General features: G+C 36.4%; 5 protein-coding genes across 11 annotated transcripts; 2 read left to right on the top strand and 3 right to left on the bottom strand.

Moving 5' to 3' along the window:
- Positions 1–620: 620 nt before the first annotated feature.
- Positions 621–4,102, bottom strand: fam151b (family with sequence similarity 151 member B). 2 transcript variants are annotated; one of them, XM_081366227.1, is made up of 6 exons: positions 3,862–4,102; positions 3,627–3,758; positions 3,313–3,472; positions 2,936–3,153; positions 2,043–2,178; positions 621–1,420 (listed from the first exon to the last, which is right to left on the bottom strand). In XM_081366227.1, exons 1-6 carry the CDS (start codon positions 3,965–3,967, stop codon positions 1,270–1,272), a joined length of 903 nt encoding a protein of 300 aa, XP_081222353.1. In that variant the 5' UTR covers positions 3,968–4,102; the 3' UTR covers positions 621–1,269. The 2 variants fall into 2 exon arrangements, with proteins under 2 accessions (XP_081222353.1, XP_081222354.1); XM_081366228.1 differs by having other exon boundaries at positions 621–1,414; positions 3,862–4,047.
- A 606-nt stretch (positions 4,103–4,708) lies between these two features.
- On the bottom strand, positions 4,709–9,409 carry ccdc125 (coiled-coil domain containing 125). Of its 4 annotated transcripts, none has more exons than XM_081365151.1 (12): positions 9,310–9,403; positions 8,786–9,080; positions 8,315–8,373; positions 8,025–8,111; positions 7,849–7,926; positions 7,676–7,761; positions 6,839–6,921; positions 6,640–6,752; positions 6,450–6,557; positions 6,164–6,317; positions 5,947–6,056; positions 4,709–5,024 (listed from the first exon to the last, which is right to left on the bottom strand). In XM_081365151.1, the coding sequence occupies exons 2-12, from the start codon at positions 9,069–9,071 to the stop codon at positions 4,719–4,721; spliced, it is 1,470 nt and encodes a 489-aa protein (XP_081221277.1). In that variant the 5' UTR covers positions 9,072–9,080; positions 9,310–9,403; the 3' UTR covers positions 4,709–4,718. The 4 variants fall into 4 exon arrangements, with proteins under 4 accessions (XP_081221277.1, XP_081221280.1, XP_081221278.1 ...); XM_081365154.1 differs by having other exon boundaries at positions 4,709–5,041; positions 9,310–9,395; XM_081365152.1 differs by having other exon boundaries at positions 9,246–9,393.
- A 211-nt stretch (positions 9,410–9,620) lies between these two features.
- On the bottom strand, positions 9,621–15,759 carry rad17 (RAD17 checkpoint clamp loader component). The gene is made up of 17 exons (XM_081367259.1): positions 15,615–15,759; positions 15,137–15,222; positions 14,711–14,959; positions 14,346–14,423; positions 14,044–14,206; positions 13,719–13,855; positions 13,425–13,477; positions 13,208–13,330; positions 12,966–13,035; positions 12,093–12,204; positions 11,807–11,998; positions 11,586–11,671; positions 11,342–11,488; positions 11,057–11,203; positions 10,841–10,961; positions 10,570–10,627; positions 9,621–10,487 (listed from the first exon to the last, which is right to left on the bottom strand). The coding sequence occupies exons 2-17, from the start codon at positions 15,179–15,181 to the stop codon at positions 10,241–10,243; spliced, it is 2,028 nt and encodes a 675-aa protein (XP_081223385.1). The 5' UTR covers positions 15,182–15,222; positions 15,615–15,759; the 3' UTR covers positions 9,621–10,240.
- Positions 15,733–18,542, top strand: ak6 (adenylate kinase 6). Its single transcript, XM_081367260.1, has 5 exons — positions 15,733–15,977; positions 16,186–16,278; positions 16,392–16,450; positions 16,696–16,841; positions 17,192–18,542. Exons 1-5 carry the CDS (start codon positions 15,941–15,943, stop codon positions 17,379–17,381), a joined length of 525 nt encoding a protein of 174 aa, XP_081223386.1. The 5' UTR covers positions 15,733–15,940; the 3' UTR covers positions 17,382–18,542.
- A 98-nt stretch (positions 18,543–18,640) lies between these two features.
- marveld2b (MARVEL domain containing 2b) lies at positions 18,641–23,005 on the top strand. Of its 3 annotated transcripts, none has more exons than XM_081366712.1 (8): positions 18,641–18,695; positions 19,069–19,136; positions 19,501–20,693; positions 20,797–20,826; positions 20,903–21,075; positions 21,261–21,432; positions 21,721–21,771; positions 22,119–22,899. In XM_081366712.1, the coding sequence occupies exons 3-8, from the start codon at positions 19,527–19,529 to the stop codon at positions 22,236–22,238; spliced, it is 1,713 nt and encodes a 570-aa protein (XP_081222838.1). In that variant the 5' UTR covers positions 18,641–18,695; positions 19,069–19,136; positions 19,501–19,526; the 3' UTR covers positions 22,239–22,899. The 3 variants fall into 3 exon arrangements, with proteins under 3 accessions (XP_081222838.1, XP_081222839.1, XP_081222837.1); XM_081366711.1 differs by having other exon boundaries at positions 18,673–18,719; positions 22,119–23,005; XM_081366713.1 differs by lacking the exon at positions 19,069–19,136 and having other exon boundaries at positions 18,641–18,719.
- Positions 23,006–23,505: the final 500 nt, after the last annotated feature.

A 23,505-nucleotide genomic window follows, 5' to 3' on the forward strand; every position in this document is an offset into this window, starting at 1 on the left:
TAAAACAACACTTTCAGTTTCTTGCGGATTTATACAGTATATACAATTAAGCATTGTATAATAGCATTCAGTATCATTGGACATATTAAGAGCTAATTTACTGCATTAATAAATTAAACAGAAACAATGTAACAGATAACACTTCGCGTTCTTGCATTTTTCATTGTTATACACTACTGCTCAGCGGTTTGGGGTCAGTGCTCAGTAACATATATTAACGATTTATTTTTTTAAACAAATGCTGTTCTTTTTAGCTTTCTATTCATCAAAGAATGCTGAAAAATTTCCACACACACACCAACAACAACAAAAAAAAAAAATTTCAGCAGTTTCCACGTGTGAAATGTTACCTGAGCACCAAATCAGCATATTAAAATGATTTCTGAAGGATCATGTGACAATGAAGACTGGAGTAATGATGCTGAAAATTTTGTTTTGCATCACAGGAATACATTTTATACTGAAGTAGAAAACATTTATTTTACACTTTAATAATATTTTACAATAGTAATATTTTTTATTGTATCTTTGATCAAATAACTTTAGCCTTAGTGAGCATTTTGAAAATCTCCAAACTTTTGAATGGTAGTGCATATTAATAATAAGGATAAGCATTTTTTCCCATTCTTTTATTATTAATTTGTAATGACAAACTAATAAATAAATATAAATATACAAAATGTTACAAAATGCAAATGTAGAAAGTAAGACTCGGATACAGAGTACATAGGATGTATTTACATTTTACAGTACATGTATATTGTGTTTAGCTGTTATTCTTTGCTAAGTCAATTGCTGATTCCATCTAAAGTTGCGAATTTAACTTATGCGCACAATTGGAATATAGCATAAAACATCTGCGAATAAAGCAGCGTTTCCATCCCATGTGTTCAAGAGAACAAAATGGTCACTTCCTGGAAAATTGGTGCAGAATATCTGTAACAAATATGGAAGTTGCTGCAATTGGGGAAACCACAGGGGCTCTTTTTGCTACATTGTAAATGACTTGCGTCTCAGAGCGTGCAGAAGAAATGCAATAACCACTGTCATGTTCTCTTGTGTTCGGATGCCTGGTGTTTGGAAACGCAATAATGTGAGATGGATAAAAAATGTATCCGCCTCAATTGAGAGATGTTTTTATGCAATTTTTTTACGTTTATGCTCATCTTGGCGTTTCCATCCAGCATTTTTTTAATGTGATATACCACAACAGGCAAAAAAATAGGCAGATGGAAGCATAGCTCATGTCCTTAAGTTTAATTGATTTTTTTAGGAGTAGCCAGGTAGTCCCTTAAATTGTTTGAACTGTGATTCTAACAGATCATAGTAGATCCTGGTTTTGTTGAAGTTTTGCCTGTAGGGCAACAGATCTTCCACATTAAGAACATCATCCTTGCCTGTCCATACAGTCAGGCTGTACCTTAGAGAGAGAGAGAGAGAGAGAGAGAGAGAGAGAGAGAGAGAGAGAGAGAGAGAGAGAGAAGACAAGAAGATGTTAAACAGAATCTCATTAAGGCAAAGCTCAATCTTCTTCACCAGTGAATAAAAATGTATGAATGCGCTTTTAATTTGGCATTTAAATATGAAAGTGTCAATTAACGTTGCGCTTTTAAGGAACTTGTTTTTTTCCACACAAGGAACTATGCTTTTTCACAGAATTAATAATGACCTTACTTCCCCTTAACTTGACTGCAATCACCCTCAAAATCTAACTTAAGAGAGGGAGAAGTCTGGTGAAGAGCACTATCTCTGTAGAGGAGGCTTAAACCTTCCCTTCACATCCTGTAATACCCCAACACCATCCTTCAGATAAAGCAGTGAGTTTCTATTCCAGTCACAAACAAGTGTAATAGATGAGCCAGAACCAAATTATCCAGCAAGAAATTACAAAGCATTAGGATGAATTTAATTGTGTCCTTGCTTATATAATATGAATAAATCTCCGAGGTAATAAAAAGACTCCTTCACAAAGATGTGTGGCTTAATAGCATCTATAATAGTAAATCTGGACATACATTTAAATAGACTGATTAATTTCTCACCGGTCTGAACGCTCTAAAAGCCACTGGAACTGTGGGAAGGACACAGGAATGAGAGCTGCACGGACTGGAAATGTGACCGGTTGCTTTAGGGATCTGCATAATTCTTCCATCTGATGAACCATCTCCCAGCTATAGCCTATTTATCAGAACAACACAAAGACAGAAAGCAAATACTAATCAAGGTCTGCAAAAAGCAACAAAAAATGTTTTATACAAGAATAGACGATTTTGTCAGTGGAGGTAATATGTCAACACTACATAGCAGAATATTAGTGTATATAAATGAGTCTGTAAGATTTTTTAAATGTTTTTGAAAGAAGTCTTGCTCCCCAATTCTGCATTTAGTTGATAAAAAATACAGTAAAAAATGTAATATTGTGAAATATTATTACAATGAAAAATAACTGTTTTCAATTTTATTATCTTTTAAAATGTAATGTATTCCTCTGATAGCAAAACTGAATTTTCAGCATCATCATTCCAGTCTTCAGTGTCACATGATCCTTCAGAAATCATTCTAATAAGTTGATTTGGTGCTTAAGTAACATTTATTATCATTAAAAACAGTTGTGCTGCTTAATATTTGTGTGTTAACCATGATTTCAGGCATTTTTTCAGGCTTCTTTGATGAATACAAAGTTCAAATAAACAGCATTTATTTGATTTTGAAATTATTTGATACATTATAAATGCTTTTAATGTCACCTTTGATAAATGTAATGCATCATTTCTGATGTCTGTAAAGTCTTACTTTATTTAAATAAAAAAATCTTACTGACCCCAGACTTTTGAACAGTAGAGTATATACACCGTATATATAGCACACACCACTGATTGTCAATAAAAACAAAACTTAAGTGCTTTTCACCTTAGTGTAGTAACAATCTTCTTACCACGATTGTCTCCGTCTACATCCCATCCAGTGGTCCAACCCAAAGAGAGAACATCATTTTCTGATCTTTGAGCCACTTCCTGTAGAAAAACATGAGGGTCCAAAGGGGTGGCTTTGCCACCAGGGCCAGGAAGAACATCAGCATTGATCCACACGGGTCCCTGCAGCTGATCTCGGACCTCTTCGAGTAGAATCATGGATTGGGATACAGCTGCGAGACTGTGAATCAAAATGACAAGTTGATCTGTCACTCTCGTTCATAAGCAGCAAGGTCACTGTGGGAGAAATCAATCCAAACAAACACTATGACTACTGTAAAAATAAGCATTATTAAATCTAAGAATGAAAACGTTGTGCTATTTAAAAAGGAAAAATCACCTTTTGAAGTCCAATTTTATTCCTTTGCCTGATTTCACAACTTCTTTAAGCCAGTCCTGCAGAGTTATATCACTGTCATTGTCAGGCGGGTGAGCCATAATGGGTTCTTTTGGATCTTGACCCCTGAGAAGAACATCTGCTTCAATCATCTGTGCAGAACCTCAATGATTAGAGCAAAGGCAAGAGTTAGAAAACATTATCATAACACGCATTATTACTCAAACTCGACCATACGTTGTCATGAGAAAAGCCTAAGGGTAAAGTAGTGCAGGAGCAAAGTAAATGCTTCTTCATGCTTTGTCATGCATACTCACCTCGAAGAGCCTCTGTGAGTTTGCTCTTGCTGTTTACTGCATGATACCACTCAATATCAGCAGCATCTTTTCTTTTTATCGTCCCCTTGTTGAGGAAATATTCCAGTGTGTGTTCACTCATTGATCCTACGACTATACAACATTAGCAAGTTTAGTCCTAGTCCTGAATTTACACAGATTATTATTTATTTATTTGACCAATGCAGTGACACAGCTAGCAAGTTAGCTTTCTTACCTTTGGAGTTTGACAGTGTCTGTAATTTGAGGTAGCAAACGAACAAAGATGCGATAACTGTACCACATAAGATAAAACGGTACCATTTATGTCTAACCAAACCCATGTATTGTTATAAATAATGTTTTTTTTTTGCGAACATAACATTTGCATTACATTACGACAGCTAACGGAAACCGGTCCGGTAGCATAAAGCATTGTGGGATATGTAGTTATTCAGTCCTCTGCACATGAGCACATCGCGCTTTCACCAGAGCCCGTCTTCCTATTAGACATTCTCTGCTTTCACTACGTCTTTCTCAGAGACGTTGACCGGCTCTCGTCTTTCCCACGTCAATTGTTATATTAATAATAATAATAATAATGAAGATACGTTTTAAATACATGTAATTTGAAAATTGAAATAATTAGAATGTAAATATATTATTTTAACACACTTGTAGCAAAATATTGTTGAAATTGATTTATATATATATTTTACTTTGTAAAGAAATGTAGCTATACACAGGCACTTTTAATCTATAAACACTAATTGCAAGCATAAGCTGTTGGATCAAAAGTAGCAGTTTTTGTTAGCAATATCAAGTTCAGATTTTTTGTTTGTATGCTTTTGATGCATCGATTTATTTTTCTAATCCATTTAGATGTGCATTATGGATCTTAGATCCTATCAACTCTTTTTGTTGCAGGTTTGTTTGTACTTAGAATTCTGGGTAATTTTGGTTCTGTTATCCAAGGTTATTCTCTGGGTTACCTGGTGTCCTAGTTTAGTTGTAGGACTACATAATATGAAGATAATGCAGGCATTTTTACTTTTGAAAAAATACAACATGAAACTTCCTTCTTTTCTCATTATTTTAAACATCTTTATTGTCAGGTTTAGTTTCTCTCATTTCGGTGGATTTGGAGGTCTGCTCATCATCAGCTGTAGGGCTGTCAGGGACAGTGAGATGTTGTGATCCATTGCTGTCTGAGTATATACCGTCTCCTTCTCTGCTCCATTCACTCTCCAAAGAAGCCTCTGTTTTTGTATTACTGTCTTTGTGTGAGGGTTCCAGCTCCTCTAGCTGCATCTGGAGACGTTTTTCCAAGTCTTCAGTGTTTCGTGCCAACATGTAGCTCACCTTCCTCTGATGTGCCAAGGCCTCCTCTTTGTCATTTAACTGAAGGAGGAAGACAACTAAAAAGTAGTAAACTCAAAATGTAATGTGAGGGAATATAATAGAGTATATGTACACCCCTCACATTTCAGCAAACATTTTAGTATATCTTCTCAAGGGACAATACTATAGAAATGAAACTTGGATATATTTTAGAGTAGTCAATGTGCTGCTTGTATAGCAGTATATTATGTACTGTCCTCTGAAAATAACTCAACATACAGCCATTATTGTCAAAATAGCTGGCAACAAAAGTGAGTACACCCTAAGTGATAATAGCTGTACGTCGTTTAACCATGCAAAGTAAGCCACATGTCCAATTCATCATGTTCATATTTTTGTCTGCTTGACTGGACCATATCAATTTGTCTATATTGTATTAGAGCAATTACAATTTGTGCTTTGAGTACAATTCTCTCATACTGACCACTGGATGTTCAACATGGCACCTCATGGCAAAGAACTCTAAGGATATGAGAATTAGAATGGTTGCTCTCCACAAAGATGGCCTAGGCTATAAGAAGATTGGTAACACCCTAAAAATGAGTTACAGTACAAGCCAGGGTCCCAGCAACAACCTGTGCAGCTCTGGTGAATTCCATGCCCAGGAGGATTAAGGCAGTGCTAGATAACAATGGTGCTCACACAAAATATTGACACTTTGGACACAGTTTTGACATGTTCACTTAGGGTGTACTCACTTTTGTTGCCAGCTATTTTGACAATAATGGCTGTGTTGAGTTATTTTCAGAGGACAGTAAATACATACTGCTATACAAGCACCACATTGACTCTAAAATATATCCAAGTTTAATTTCAATAGTATTGTCCCTTGAGAAAATATACTAAAATGTTTGCTGAAATGTGAGGGATGTGCTCACTTTTGTGAGATACTGTATATATACTGTATATATAGTATACTGACCAGATCAAGCAGCATATGCAGTGTTTCATTTGAATCGGCTGTTATCCTTTCTTCGCTTGTGGGCAGAAATTTTTTCAGTCTTTCACCTACACTGAGAGACCCTCGCTTTCCTTTAAAAAAAAAAAAACGAATTACTGGAAATAAAAAGAATCCCATTGTAAAATTAAACAATACAATATTGTTTGTATTGTAGCTATAAAACTGAGTAGCCCTTTACCCCTCTCATGTCTTTGGTGATGCGGCTGGTGTCTGTCTGTCTCAGCCTGTCGGAGCACGTTCTCACCGACTCTCCTGAGCTGTTGCTCAAAGGCGATACGGAAAGCATCCATCATGACGTAAGCCTCCTCCTTCCTCTTCTGTTGCTCCTCCAGCTAATGCAGACAAATGCACTGTGTTACAAGACCCTCAAAGACAAATGAGCAAAGCCAGCCCTGTAATGGTTAATAGGAGGGTTCATTTACAAGGTAATGGAACTGAAGTATTGACAAATACAAGATGAGTACCTCTTGCTTGAGCTGGAGAACCTGTTTGCGACTTGCAGCAGCACTTCTAGCACAAGAGCATGGCTTGCCCCCATTAGAGTTACACTGGCATGCCCCATACACCGCCATCTTAACAACAAGATAAGAGGACAGAGAGCTGTTTACTACAGAACAGAGCTATTTAACACAGACTACAATTCACCAACATTACCTCCAGAGCTGAACCGTCTGTTCTGAGGCTGCAGGAAGGCTGGGTACTCTGGAAGTCCCTTCTTTCCTTAGTACTAAGCATGGACAGGAGCTCCAGACATTTTTGGCTCAGAGCTAAGACACAAAACACATAAATATGTACTGGGAACAAACCAGTTATTGGGTCATCAAATAAAAGTAGGAAATAGGATGTGACTTACATGCATTCTCTGTCCTTTGCTCCTGGTGCTCTTTCATTTTCTCCTCTAGTGCTTTCTTTAGGGCTTCATTTTCTGCCAACACCCTGAGGTGGTATTTACATGAACCAATGAGATGTGGGCATTTCTATAGTTCCTTAATGCATATTTAAAGTATACATTATTAAAAAGACTCTTTTTTTTCAAAATAAAGCAAAATAATTTGCAGATGGCATTTCACATTGACTATAAAGACGCAATGAAATCAGTGTTGCCAAGTCTGCTGTTTTCCAGTGGAATTGGGCTACTTTTACACTGTTGCGGGGTTTGTTTTTTAGTCTGCTGGTCCCCCTGGAACTCGATTTTTTTACCTCCCAAAACACGATTTTTATGGGGAAACCCAACTGAAATGTGATCGGGCTAGTTTTGGCTGTGATTTGGTGGGCTTTGAATAACAATTGGGCTGATTTTGTTACGCAGACCTGGCAACCTTGAATGAAATGGAAGTAGCAGCAAATCTTTTCTTCTGTATTGTGACGTATATCCGAGGGTAACAGATCATTGAGGGAAAAAACGTAGAATAGGGACTTGGTTCTATCCATTAGTTGTTGACTGGATTTTGAGGTTTGGGCATTGCCCTCAAAAGTAGAGACAGATGGACAGGACACAAGCTTGCAGGGGTTTAAGTGCACTAAATATTTGGAGAAGTCCTGCATATGTCACCAAAAAGACGTCGGAAGGTCCAGTTATGACATTTTAATGAAACATTGCAAGGTCAAAAAATGAAACATGGATGAATTGTTCATAACATCTATAACATGCATTTACAAAATAACTGATAGTCTTTTTGCATGGGTATACCTCTCATACTTTAAACTCCATGAGTTTTCCACATTCTTGAACTGCACCTGGTTGAAGGTGATCTCCCACTGCAGTGCATTAACCTCCTGTGTGGAAACAATTTCACAGGAATGAGACCCTATTTTCAGGAATATGCTTGAATTAAAAATATTTTTTTAAAAGATGTAGGTCACCTTTTCTAGGACCTTGGTCCTCTCTTCACTCTTCTGAAGCAATATTTTACTATGACAAGTAGCTTTGTCCAAGATTGCCTTGGAGGACAAAATGTAGCACACTTCATAAATTACTTAGGCAAATAAATTAGACTTAATTAAACAATAACGATATTAATTATAATATTTTTAAATACCTGTCCTTGCAAGATCCTAAGAGCCTCATGTTTCCCCTCCAGGTGGCGATGAGTGACCTCCAGTTCGGTGCGTAACAGCTCCACTTCCTGATATAGAGCGAAGAAGATTTGCATACACCTGAGACATGTTCATATGTAAAGATAAATCTTTTCTTTACTCCATTTAAAAAATTCCAAGGAGCCACTTTTCTGTGACTCTAATGTGTGAGACATGGCAAATTATTGTCATGAATAAATAAATAAATATTTATTTATTTATTACACTCATTAGTGCAAATCTGTGAGTTTACCTCTGTGACCATCTGCAGTCTTCTCTGCAGCTCTTCACTTGTGTCCTCAGAGGAGCTTTCTACAAAAGAATGCCGTTAACTTGAGAAAATAAGATACTTTAGTTTTTTTCATGTCGGCACATGGTTTTCTAGGATTGCCAACACATCATATCCTGGTAGTAGTGTGGTTCTCAAATAACTATTGTTGAATATTTGTTTAAGTACAGAATTGCTCAAGCAAGTACACAAAGTCAACTCCCTGATAAGAAATAGCAGGTGTTAGCTTCACCAAACACCACAAATCAACAGAGCATGCAAATAATAACCCCTACAGAGTTTGGAGTACATTACCAGGAAATTATCCTATTTTTAAAACATAACTCACTTATTATGTGGTTCATACAGTATAGATTAGTCTGCTCCGTGCCCATGAAAGAATCAAAGAGGTTTGACAGGTTTAAATTACTTTAAATGAAAGTCCAGAAAACTGACCAGACTGTCTTTTCTCCCGTCGTGCAACTCGTTCAGCTTCCAGTTCTTCCCTAAAAACAGCATACATAGTTCTGCATGATGTCCAGGAGAATGGTCCATTGCTTCTCTCGCTGCCCCCTTTGATTGGCCGTGACTGGGACAAGAAGTCCAGAAACCTCCCCCTGCTCTTTATTTGTGGGAGATGATCATGATGTCCTCTGGTTCTGGCCCCCATGCCATCACCCAGATCCCCCTCTGCCATGTCATCTTCTGTGAGGCATTTAGGGCATGAACCCTCACCCTGCATCACAACAAACTATTGAAGAAAAAAAGAGTGAGCGCAATAGACACAAAACGAAGTATATCAAGCATGTTGCTTACTACGTAGCCCATATTTAAATGCATTAAAAGTGACATCTATTTAAATGTTTGATAGTCATAACAGCAGACGTGGAAATGTTAAATCGCGCTGTAAACTTACCTACGTAAAACGAAACTTTTAGCATTCCTTGAGTGTAGAGGAAGAATACATAACCATTACAAACCTGTCCGTGGGGAGATGTTTTTGTATTTCGCCGACAAGAACAACGGTGAAATTCCACATCAATATCTTTCCGCTTTGAGGAAGTGAAACTTCTGTAAAGGGGCGTGTCTATTTTGACAGGTGCTTTATTACAAAAGTACGTACTGTAGATCAAGAAATGTCGCTCTAACAGCGGTTTTAAAGCTTTACAGTGCCAGGGCTTAGTCAATAACAATAATAACTTTCATAAAATCATTCATAAACAATAGCCTACAAGTATTATCCTGACTTTCCTCTTTTGCGTTTCCCTTTGGACGATTCTCCAACCCAAGACATGAAATAAAAATAAGACAGAGGAGCAACTGCAGAGATGAGGTTGTTTGTTTTAACTATGATAAAATAATACAATTGAAAATAAAGCTATGAGGTTAATCACAAAAAATATTTGAAACATTTTTAATGTCATTTTAAAACATAATAACAAATATATAACACATGGACTTCCTGCATCTTCAGACCCCAGCTTTACAGTAACTAATATTGATTCAGAGATTTTTCCAATAAATAAATAAATAACAAAAACAGCCATCAAAGTTGCAAACATTGATTTATTATAGTCACCTCCTTGACTGAAGAATAGATTATCTACTTCTCAGTAGTCCCAGAGCACTGTTAGACCATGACAACATTAAACTTAAATTATGGCTGTAAATTGTCTCTGTTTTTTTTTTTTTAGAGATACTTTCAAAAAACCTGCTGAAACAATGTACAAAACAAGTACATTTCAACAAGTAAGAACATATGAACAATTTTCAACATCAACATACTGTGTTGAAGCACATAAATATCTACAAATAATTACCATCTTAAAAACAAACAAAAAACTATCTAAATGTTCAACAATTGCATAAGGCTAGCAAGTGATATTAAATAAATCCATAACTTGTGATCAGTCAATCACTGTCATAGTCTTCAATTAACAGGTCTTCCTCATCCAAAAGGGCTTCAGTGCTTGCAGGCTGGGGCTGGCTGGCAGAAAGTTCTCCGGGAGGATCCTGGCTATTTGACAAGTTGGACTCAGTTGTGGCATTCCCTGGTGTAGTACCTGGTTCAAGGTGCTGAGCAGCAGAAGATTCTTCATTTTCACTGTCAGCATCTAAAATGCCTGGGTCTTTGTCACCAAGAGCTTCAAGTCTCAACCTGCAAATAAAGCCATTTATTAAACCATTTCAATAATATTTTAGACATTTCAAATGCAACAACAATTCAAAGTTTTGTTTACCTTCCAGGAACCCTCTTTTGCGAAAGATGGCCAACATTCTGGATAAAGGCTATTTGAGCTGATATGACAAAGATAAAAAATATATTAAAATCACAAAAAAAAAAAAAAAAAAAAAAAAGCCCAACAATTTGAAAAGTCTCGCATGTATGTGTAGGAGGCAGGAAAATAATAAACATATTTAACTTAAAAGATTATGCTATGCAGTCTGATTCAATTTAAACATTTAATTGTATATTTGTATATTTAGCGGATGCTAAGGTCACATGTTCACCTTGATTTCTCATTGGGTTGGTGAGCTTTGCAAGGTAAGGCACCAATTCTGTCAGGAGGCTCACAGGGGTAAGGCAGAAATTTAAGAAGAGCGACTGTGCGGTCAGGTAATTCTCTCGATACTATCACAAAATGAAAAGTAAAAATATATAAAAATTCAACAATTCTTTAAAATGCTGAATAATGTAAATGTACCAAAGTAAAAAAAGAAATATACCGTCTTATTTATGTGAAGCCAATGCGGTTTATGAAGAGGCCTGAAACCGGCAGTGGACTGGCTGTTGGCTTTTGCTCGAGAAGAGTTTGAGTGCATAAGGCCTCTAGTTGCCACTGATGAGCCATATTCCAACATAGTCGACCTTGACTGTGAAAAGAGGAACACCAGAACAACAAAACAAAGTTGTTGTTGTAATCCTCTGGGATCAAATGTGCAGTACAATCAGAGTAACCCGACATATCCCTATGCGTGTTGTTATGGAAGTCTGACAGCATTTGCACTCACACTCCACTCTGCTGTCAGGAAGTCAGCATCAGAGAGGTACTCGCTGACCCGTGCTATATCCTCCACATCCGAAAAGAAGTCAGGGTAGTTCTGATGCAGGTAAAGGTTGAAGAATTCACCTGACATATGAGAACGCTCAATGACAAGCTGAGGAAAATATTATAATCAGAAGATTGTTAGAACATTAAAGCAATTTAAAAAATATATATCTATATTGTAACATGTAATATATATTAATGTTTACTTCTGGATCAACAAGCAATTTGTCCCTCTGATGATCTGTTAAATGTGGAGGCAGTTTGGGTGTTTGAGAGCTGTCATAGCTTTCACCTAAAAATCACATGCCATTCATTTGTATAAATACAAATTCATTTACATGCAGTTCATCATGCTCATTATAACACAGTCATCATAGAATAACATTTCAGCAAGAAAGTTTCAAAAATGGGAGCGAAATGGACTAACGTTTGCAGTAGAGGATTTTCCCTAAAGCTCTGAAAAGGAAGAGTGAAGCATCTTTCCCTCCAATAGCTGGGCTTTCAACCTGCATGTCTGTTGATTTTGAAGATTTGCTCCTCCCCTTTGCCCTTACAGCAGGTTTTGCTGAAGAGGACTTGCCTTTCTTAGAAGCCCAGAGGCTCCTCTCCAGACTATTGTCTGAGAATTGAAATGAATGATTGCATAATTTAAAAAAGATCTTTATTTTATAAATATTCTACCATAATAACATATTATATAAAGCTTTACTCACCAGTAAATGAAGAAAACTGCAAACTGTTGATGGCACTGCGAATATCTCCTGAGCTTCCTGAGCAGAGAAGATCTAGAGCAGCTTTATCAGGAACAGAGATCCTGCCTGAACTCTGCAAAGACCGTTTAGATAAGAAAGTGCTGAGAGAACAATGGGGTATCTCAGAGTCATAAATATCTGCTAAGCAGGCATATATACACTACTGGTCAAAAGTTTTAGATCGGTAAGATTTTTTATGTTTTTAAAAGAAGTCTCTTCTGCTCACCAAGGCTGCATTTATTTGATAAAAAAAACAATAATAAAAAAAATGTCTTTAATGTAACTTTTGATCAGTTTAACTCATCCTTGATGAACAAAAGTATTGATTTATTTTATTTCTTTCCTCCAAAAATAAAATTACAATTCTTACTGACCCCAAACTTTTGAACACTAGTGTTTAATGTTACAAAAGCTTTAGATTTCAGATAAATGCTGTTCTTTTGAAATTTCTATTCATCATAGCATCATGAAATAAAAATGTAAATAACTGTTTTCAACATTGATAATAATCATAAATGTTTCTTGAGCATCAAATCATCATATTAGAATGATTTCTGAAGGATCATGTGACACTGAAGACAGGAGTAATGATGCTGAAAAGTCAGCTTTGATCACAGGAATAAATTACACTTAACTATATATTCACATAGAAAACAGCTATTTTAAATTGTAATATTTCACAATATTACTGTTTTTGTTTGTATTTTTAATCAAATAAATGCAGCCTTGGTGAGCAGAACTTCTTTTAAAAACAGTAAAAATCTTACCGAACTTTTTTTCTAAAACTTTTGACCGGTAGTGTATATATATAGAAAAACAAACCACACAACCTACCTTTCCCACTTCAATGGTCACAATACGGCTTAGGACCTTCATCATACTGGTGGGGGCCACAGGGTTAAAACTGAAAGAAAGAAATAATTAACTAAACAGACCCCAGGACAGGATAATTTTACATATTTCAAGTCTTATTGAAGGTTCAGAGCAAATAATATTTTACCAGACAACCTTGGGTTTGAATACTTTTAAGTAAAGATTTTATGAAAAAAAAAAAAACATGTTTTTTTTGTTTGTACCTAATGTTGTGAATTTCGAGTTCATGCAGAACATCCTTGAAGAGATGCCTGGAGTTCTTGTCCCCGCTGAGGCTATCAGACACAATCAGGACCAATGGACACCGGCTAGTCTTAATAAATTGCCTGAAAGAGCAAGCAAAAAGCAAGGAAAATTGCATGCAAGACACCAGTGACATCTTGCCATTAAAATACTTCAAAATATAGTACTTGTGCCCACCTGAGTATAGCATGCAAGCACACTGGTTGTCTATAGAACTGGTTTGGGAATTCCTGAAAAAAAAAAAAAAGTACCAATGAGAAATTTTCATTAAGCGTTTATTTTTTGATTTTCATTCCATTTTTGCTCATTTAATCATTCTTGTGAAAGTAAAAATTGTTGTTTTACTTGCTAAGTGCTTTCTATTTTCTTTTTATTTCTTTTAGCTTTATGCCAGCATTTTATGTGCACAAACAAACAAAGCTAAATATTCAGCATCATAGTAATATGTTTAAGAGCCGTTCTGTGCAGCACCTCTATAAGAATTATTTTCCTGTCTTCAGTGAGTTTCTCTCCGCTCATTTGTAGACGGTTGTATTTGTTGGCTCTTAGCAGGAACTCTTGGAATAACCCTGTTTGTGAGCTGCCATGGAAACTGTTAAACCTTGAATCTGTTGAAATAAAAAGGTCATTTGAACAAGCTAGCAAAAACAAAGAGACTGAGATAAAACTTTATCTATAAATGATTCTGCTATATGTTAAAAATAGGGTTGCTAAATGATTCCCGTTCACTAGACATAATGCATGGTTTCGCTACATGTACACTAGTCATTACTAGTAAGAAGAAAACACTCCTGACCTGGATCAAAGCTTTGTGTGAACAAATCTTCCATTTTGTACTGAGAGGTGGTGGAGGGATTTGACCATTCTTGAATGTGAAAACCCAAATCCTTGGCAAGAACTTGAACAGTAGCTGTCTTCCCACATCCTGAGGGACCAGTGAGCAACAGAATGGCACCACCCTGTGGAGATATAGCAACAAATACAACATAAAAAACATGAAATGAAATAAAAAAAGGAAATATAATATTGATATAATATGAAATATATCCAAATTATTAAAACATACATCACACAACATGCATGTCATGCTTTTCAGACCTTTTTTGATTTGTCCAAGTGAACTCTCAACCAGCTTTCAACTTCTTCGACTTTCTTTTTGTGGACTGCCAGTTCGGCCTATCAGAGAGAAAGAAGCATTTTAAGCAATAATGCTTGTGAATTGAAATAACAAAAACAATATGAAATGGTTAAGTAGCAGATAAACATGTATTCTCAGAGTGAAATAGTTTGTGTGACCTAAACTAGAGTTAAACTTACGAAAACACACCTGAACTAGTTATATTAAGTTAAGCTTTACTTCAAACACACAGCTAGGTGAGTTAGAAAGAGGATGGAACTAAACTGCAGAAAGGTAGATTTCCAAAATCTGTACAGAGCACCCCTGAGATGCACAATTTCTGTACCTGTGATTGGGGTGCATGCAGATCCACCCAGGGCTCATCCTGGTCTAGTTTATCTGCTTCACTTGACACACTGATCTGGTTGTTGGACACATGAGGACCTACTTTCCTCTTCCTCGATTTTTTCTCAGTTTGGTCCCCAGTTGATGGCCACCTGGTAGTTTTGCTTTCCCCTGAGAGTGGCCCCTTTTTCAGTGTCCTATTAACTCCTCCCAAAAGTTCACCAAATGATGGCTCAACCCAGTTGTTTATCTTAACAGGAAATAACAACAGAACATATATAATACACATCAGTATCAATAGATTTAGAGCATCTACATCCATTCTCAGTGTGCAGATTAAATCTGAAGAACATATGTAATTTAAAACATTCAACTTTTGGGGATATTAAGAATCAAGATATCAAGAACTTTCATAGAGGCTACATACTTTTCCAGAGGACTGCTTTCCTCCCAGAGACAGCTTTGACATCATCAGCTCTGACGTCCCATTCAGTTACTCCATGCAAAATTGCGCTGGGATGAAAACCAAATAATTCACATATTATAAAACTGCACGATAATGTGATTTACCTCTGAAGGCCTTAAATGAGAATACGAGCGTGGTAAATGTTGACTTTCATATATCTATAAACCCATGGGGAGCAGAAAGCACTCTTCAAATAGACAAATTGCTTTAAGATACCAGTGAAAGCTTTATTATAAAAACAATCTCATATTTCTAATCTCTTGTTTAATAAAAGCTTTGTCGGGCATTTTGACTAAACTTACTAAGTTAGTCAAGTTCAGAAAGTTCGCTTCTGACCGTTAGCTTGATATTACGAATGCTAGCAATCATTGTCAAGTTATCGGGCCAAACATCAGAATCGTAGCTAACACACTGTTTAGGCAGTACATTTCAAACTCACCCTGGTCATTTCTACAGATGATGTTTGTAGTATAACAATGCCGACTATTCGCTGTTGCAAGTAACAAGTAACATCGCGCTAACTATCCCTTTAAAGCTGCGATGAACCGCCCCTCCGCTGGCGCACGATGATTGCGTCATCAACTACGCTCCAACAATTTGATCACGTTTTATGTTGATCTATGTTAGCCACATAAGAAGATATGACCAACGCATTAACTAAATATCACATGTTTTTGTTTGCTTATTGATACTGAATATCAGGTTGATATTTGTGTAAAACGATTTGTGGTATTAATTAAAATTTTCCACGTGTGATACCTTGCAATGAGAATCATGAAGAGACCAAACATTCTTCTCACAGGTAAGTTAACATTAGAATGCCTTAACATTTCTCTGGGTGATTATACAAAAGTATAGAAGTATGTTGTAAATAAACGAATGCGCGACTGCAAGTAGAAACGGCATGCTGATGATGTATTAGAGTTTTCCCTTTCATTCAAACGTAGTTAAGATGTACTTAGTGGGCATAAAAAATGTAAACATTGCTATGCTTCCTCATGAATTGACAGGAACCCCTGGGGTAGGAAAAACCACTCTAGGCAAAGAGTTGGCTCAGAGAACAGGACTAACCTATGTCAATGTTGGGGATTTGGCACAGGAGGGTAGGTTGCTGTTCATTGCAGTCATATTTTATCGTTCATTTTTTTAAAATATGGATTTTTTTTATAACTTTGCGACGTTTTTTGATAGTTTTACATTTTTATTATCTATTCAGGTCAGTTGTTCGATGGATTTGATGAAGAATACCAGTGCCCTATATTGGATGAGGACAGGGTATGTACTACTGTAATGGTTCTAATTGGCATGTTTTAGTTTAGTAGCCCCCCTTTATTTGGATGATTTATATTCACAGAATTTGTTTAACTTAATCTTGAACAAAATGCATTTTATTACGTTCTATTAAATAGATGTAAGGTATTCAGCCGGTTATTGAAACCACACTGGTCACCATTCAAAAGCAAATCCAACATACTGCAAATAATATACCAATGTAAAGATTTTAAATTTTAATATTCTAGGTTGTGGATGAACTGGAGGACAAAATGGGAGACGGAGGTGTCATAATTGATTACCATGGCTGTGATTTCTTTCCTGAACGCTGGTTTCACATTGTTTTTGTCCTCCGCACAGACAACACCAATCTCTACAATCGTCTTGAAAGCAGGTTTGTGTTTATTACAGTGGATTACAATAACATTTATATCATGTAATACTTTAATTTGGGGCACTTTTGACTACTTGAAATCTTGAAAATAGATTGGGATAGGGTTGAGCAAAACAGGAAAATTCTGTAACGCTAGGAAACAATTTTAACATTTCAACACTATAAATGAGTAAAAACATTTTGAATCATCCTAACGGGCAGAAAACTTCACCTAATTAAAGAATTACCCATATAGCATATTCAGTCTTTGTGTTTTAAGAGCCCAATGTATAGTTGAGAAATCTGTTTAAATACTGTGTGGCTGTATGCTTCCTGTTGCAGTGATTTAGCTTCATATCTTTCATATTCAGAGGGTACATAGGAAAGAAGCTCCAAGACAATGTGCAGTGTGAGATCTTCCAGACTATCTTTGAGGAAGCCATGGAAGCCTACAAGGAGGAGATAGTCCACCAGCTCCCCAGTAATACTCCTGAGGACCTGGAGAGGAATCTGGATCAAATTGTTCAGTGGATTGAACAATGGATGAAAGACAACAATTGACATGGGACATTATATGTGAAAGGCTCAAGCACTTTTGAGTTCATGTCAAAGTAGATAGACATCACATTTCATAGTTATTGTGGCCCCAGACGGAGTATGGTTCTATTCACTGAGCACTAAAAATGTGTGAGGCTGTTAATAATTACTCTATTTGAAATAAGTTAAATACAATTCCAAAATAAATATTTTTATATTGGTTAACTTTATTTGTCTTGGTCTGCCTTGATAAATCATCAAAGATTAATTAAAAGTCTTTGATAAATGATCTATTATTGTTTAGCTGCCACCAAATACCAATATAATTGGTAGGATTAACTCTAATTCACAAAAAATAAGGCTAAATTGCTTGGGTGTTTCTCCTCAAAATATGATCATAAGGTTCATAAGTACATAATAAGTTTATACTTAAAATAATTAGATTAATTTGGGTAATTTTTTTTATAAAACTGAGAAAGGAATCTAGCTAAGTGTTGTTTACAGCAAGAAAAAATCACTCATGATGTAGAGTTTGTTTTATTCATTTTAATTAGTCCTTTCAAATTGCCATTTCTATTTTTGCTATAATATATATATATATTGCTTATATTCCCCTCTTGATGTTCTGTCAACAATCCAACCAACTACTTCTAAAATTGCTAAAATTCATTCTTGGATCATCCAGTCTGTCTGGCATATTTTCAAGTGCAGGAATAATAATAAAAAAGTAATAATAAAATGGAGTAATGGGGAAAAATATTTCTGTTGCTTCAGTCCGTATATCTGGACTATAAAGCTTTAGTCCAGTGCTGTTGCAATAGATGGCTGAAGGTTTTTATGTTGCAACTTGGTTTTCAGTGATTGTGTCAGTAAAGTTGTAAAATGAGATGACTGCAAAACAGTTTACTAATTAAATTGTAATTGGAGTAAAGCAGTCACATGAATGAAATTTAGTAAGTTCACAAGGAATGTGAAATTTTGATATCAAGTTGGGCTGTTGTGTTTTGTCTAATCAACTACAGTATGTTTATCAAGATGTTTAAGTTCATTCCAAAATAAAGCTGTTTAAGCTGTTTTGTTCTTTATGAATTATAAGTAGCCTAGTTACCATATGACCATATGTAGTAGTACATACACAGTGCCATCCTGAAAAAAAAAAAAAAACACAATTTGTGGCGATAGTTCAATTTTTTTGTTCTTTCTTCATTTGTGTGTGTACACATTGTTTCACCCAGTGTTTTCTTGTCAAACTGGTTTCTATTGTGACATCACACATTGGGCCTGGACAAGTCACGTGATCGATCCCTCTTCACCTGTAGCACCACTGGCGGAAAACAGGTGAAAGTATCGATACCAGTCCAGGTATGAGACCGATGTTTTTCTTAAATTTTTATGTTAGACAAAATTATATAGCTTGTAGTCTCATATTTAATGTATGTAGGCAATTATATTCACTCGCAGTACGAAATTAGGTTATTTAGTGAATTCCTTTTTATGCTTATTTGGATTACTTTAGAGCTGAGGTGTAGCCTGTATGCGTTCGTTCCGTTTCATTTCTTTCTTGTTTGTTGTCTGGCTGGTTTCAAACCTCGCAAAGATCATGTAGATGTTCTATCGTCACCATAAAGTCATTTTGCTACATTTTTATTTCTCGACATTTGAGCCCTGTTCGCCAGAGTGTAACACAGACACTTGTCTATCTTTATTCCAGGGAGCTTTGTGAGGGAAAAAACACGGTTTTAAATTCACCCCGTGAGGCAATGTAACTACTGTGCCGAGGTAAGACAGTCAGTGATTTTAGGGTTTTGTAGTAGCCAAAGCAATGTTTTTTTATTTCTATCTTTTATGTAGGGGTGAACGATATATGTGTGCATTTTTCACACTGTAGATCATAACTTTGTAAAGCCTACATCGACATTTTAAACCGATTGATTTGATGTTTTAGTGTGTAATAAATGTATTTATTTCTTATTAATTAATTTTGACCATTTATCGGTTATAAAACATATGACATGATATTACCTTATTAGTGTCAGCCAGTAATTTAATATCAGTGAATCCTTACTTTTATGTTTGTAAAAGATGATGTCAGTATGTGACTCCAGGCATTATAATATATGTTAATCAACTTTCTGATCCTCAGTTCAGTCATCTGTTAGGATCACCCACATGTCAGCTGGAAACGGGTCAGCGTCCCGCTTTGATCGGGTCAGAGATATGCATCACTACGATCAGGTGCCTATCGGCTCACTGCCGTGGGGTCAGCAGGTTCCTTACCCTCTTGGTGGTGAAGTGGCAGAATCAAGCTATGACAGTTTACCACCACCTCCACTCCCCGAAAATCCTCCTGTTGGGCCAGATTTCTACTCGAGTGATGTTGAAGACCAGGTGGATGATGCTATGGACATCAAACCCATCCGACGCTTTATTCCTGACTCTGTGAAGAATTTCTTCAGAGCCAGTGGCAACCAAGGCAGCAAGAAATGGACCTTTCCTCCACCTCCACCTGATGTGAACACCACCTCCGAAGGCGTTCCGTGCTCTCCTCCACCGTCACCTACAGCCCCCAGCTCTTACCTAGACCCCTTTGGAGGGTCCGGAGGCAGCTACAATTCAAGGAAGGAGCAGGCGATGTTATTAGGGGAGCCACTGGAATCAGTTTCAGGACGCTCTTTGCAGACGGCTATGACTTATAGTGAGAAGGTGGAGGATTACAATCTGCGCTACGCGTACATGAAGTCCTGGGCCGGACTTTTGCGTATTTTGGGATGCGTGGAGTTGCTTTTGGGGGCTGCTGTTTTTGCTTGCGTCTGTGCATACGTGCACAAGGATAATGAGTGGTTTAATATGTTTGGTTATTCGAATCAGCAGATGTATGGGGGAGCGTATGGAGGATCAACAATGGGTGGGATGTATGGAGGAACTGGGATTTCGTACTCAGGACCCTTAACTCCTTTTGTCATCGTGGTGGCTGGAGTGGCCTGGATAGTGACTGTCATTATATTAGTGTTAGGAATAACCATGTATTATCGTACCATTCTACTCGACTCCAGCTGGTGGCCAATCACGGAGTGTGTGATAAACTTGTCATTAGGATTGCTCTACATGACAGGTGCGATTGTGTATGTGCGAGACACAGTCCGTGGAGGTCTCTGCTATTATCCACACTTCAACGCTGGGCCCAATGCGGGGTTTTGCCGAACGGAGGCTGGGCAGAACGCTGCCATCATCTTCCTCTTTTTCAACATGCTGTTGTATCTTGTGGGAGCAGGCGTGTGTCTAAAGCTGTGGAGACATGAAGCTGCAAGGATGCGCAGAGAAAGACTGGGACTAGATGTAAAGTTCAAATCATTCGTTCTTTGAAATAAAAAAATTAAATAATTCAAACTGAACTAATAAAGTTTAATTTGCTTGCTTTTCTGTTCTTATTTGTATTTAGATGAAATCAGCAGCACTACCACTTAATATGGTAAGCAGTTAAATTTTGAGGAAGAACAATTTTTAGATTTTAAAAACTTGTTGTAATCTGCCATTTTTAATCTCAGATTGATGCTGGATCAAGCGTCTCTGTGCCCATCCGAGCTGCTCCAGTAATGGCTAATCCAGATTCATTTGATGGCACACCAGTCCCTCCAGTTATGATGGAACCAGAGATATTAAGGGGTCATATTCCTGCTGGCCACATCCCCAAACCTGTGGTCATTGCAGATTATGTGGCGTGAGTTTCAAAGAATACTTTCAGACATTCAAGACATTTTATACAATATATAAACTGCAAACTGTTCGGAAACTAGCACACATATTTAGTAATGGTTATAGTTGCCTTATGCAGGGTTTTTTTTATCCATCACCCCTTTTGTAATGATTATACCTGATATGTTCTGTCTTTTTTTCTCCTCACAGGAAATATCCCACAATCCGCTCTGACGAGGAGAGGGAGCGATACAAGGCTGTGTTTAATGATCAGTATGCAGAGTATAAAGAGATTCATGCTGAGGTTCAGGTCTTAACGCAGAAGTTTGATGAAATGGATAATCTGATGAGGAATCTATCACAACAGCCGTCCAGCCAAATGGTAATGGTGATTTTGCAAATTCTTACAATTATTATACAACTTTCACAATTATTATACACTGTTCTTATGAGCTCATATTAATTGAGTTAATACATGGAATATTTGTACTTTTAAAAATTAATTTGTCATACCACATGACAATTACAATTAATTAGTGAATGCACAAAGATGATTTAAAAATGATGAAAAACTGGTGACTGATCACAGTAGCCAAAGACAATTCTGTTATACATTTTCTATAACCCAAATTTTGATGTTGTTTTATCAAACTTTGTTTTCCTCCCGTAGGAACAAGAGAGAATCAAAAGCGTTATTCAAGAGTATACGAGAAAAAAGACTGTAAGTAATATTTAACTTTTTATATGTTCTACTTCTATCCATTTAAAAATGATAAACAGAATAGATCGTAGACATTTTCCTTTTTCACCAAAGAAGGTTAATTATGACCTATGTTCTACAAGTTGCTTCGACCCATTTTAAACCCTTCATCATCTACCTGTTGCCTTTCTACATTCTTTAGTCATTACAAAAGAATGACGGTATCAACTGTTTGAGTTCCACAAACAGCTGAAACTGAAAAACTGGAAATGTTAGGGGGACGTAAATGGAGCTATTGACATGTTTACATACTTCCTGTCTGTGTGAGAGTGCTAGGCAAACATTACTTTCCCTGTTTCTGGTTTTAGGATCCAACGTACCTGGAGAAAAAAGAGAGATGTGAATATCTGAAGAACAAACTTGCTCACATAAAGCAGAAAATTCAGGAGTATGACAAAATCATGGACTGGAATGATGGTTACAGCTAAACAGAACTCCAATATACATTCAACGTTTATCATGAACTTCACAGAGGTTCCTAGAAAAGAAGTGACTGGCAGAAACAAATATGTCCATGACTATATCTTCAGGAATTTACAGTGTGTTTGGCTTGGTCTCGGTTGGTATTGAAATAATTTCATATTGAATTCAATAGAGCAAAGGAGTATAATGAAGGACATCTACAGCTTAAAGCACAGCAGTGAACAGTTACATGAATCCATCGAATGCAAGTTACTATGTTACTAACATGTCATGTGGAGCAACATTTAAATTGCAATGTATATATTATTTTAGAAGTAGGAAATCACTGGAATCTTTGATCTTTGTAAATAGCCCTTAAAGTGGTATTTGTTGAACTATCAATATCTCTGTAATGATCTTGAATTGCTTGGTATATTTATAGTTGTTGTTTTTTTAGTTTATTAATAGTTTCACTTTTGTGTATTTTATACAGACGTGTGTGTTTTATGTACATTTTGTATTATCTCATGTGTCAGTTTACCTTCAAATGTCAGCATTTTTAATGCTTTTTGTTTGTGAAAGTAGAAAAAATTAAATAGGCTTGCCTCCACATTGCAATGGCAAAGGTTCTATTTTTGACAAAATAATGAACTAGTAGTTTATACACAGGGCAACATACCACCTCTCATTTGTTTGTTTACGGTAGACAGCTTGGCTCAAAGCCTAATCTGTATAGATCTGAGTTATAGATCTGCAGTAAAGGAAACAATGCTTTTACTGGCTTGACAGCTCTAAAGGTATCAGGTTACAAGCTGCAGTGGACTCCAGGAAGAAAAGGTGCTCATATACATTTTTGTCCACACTTTATGTCTCATAAATACTGAATATGGTGTGTAATAATCGAGAACAATGATCTAGAATAATTATGTTTAAAACCATAATTACACTATACTTTTGAGCCACATGTTTAAAAACAAGAGACTCAGACCATTGGCAAAGCAGTTAAAACCAATTTTTTTTTTATTTCTAATTAAAGATGACTGGAGTGCATTCCAGATTTACAGGTTTATGATTTGGGCAGTCAAAACTCGACATCACTAAAAACTTGTGCATATGACGTAGAAGATTAGTTTTCAAATTGGAGCAGGAACTCCCTGAATGTTGAGACTCTTAGCATTTTATTACTTAATTACTGCAATTATATTTGACAAATGTGGTATACTTAGCATATATATATCTGCCACCCTAACCCCCAAATAAGATCAATTTTATTAAATACATTTATATAGTGTA

This window comes from Scardinius erythrophthalmus, assembly GCF_964197995.2.
Source record: "Scardinius erythrophthalmus genome assembly, chromosome: 5".
Taxonomy (NCBI): domain Eukaryota; kingdom Metazoa; phylum Chordata; class Actinopteri; order Cypriniformes; family Leuciscidae; genus Scardinius; species Scardinius erythrophthalmus.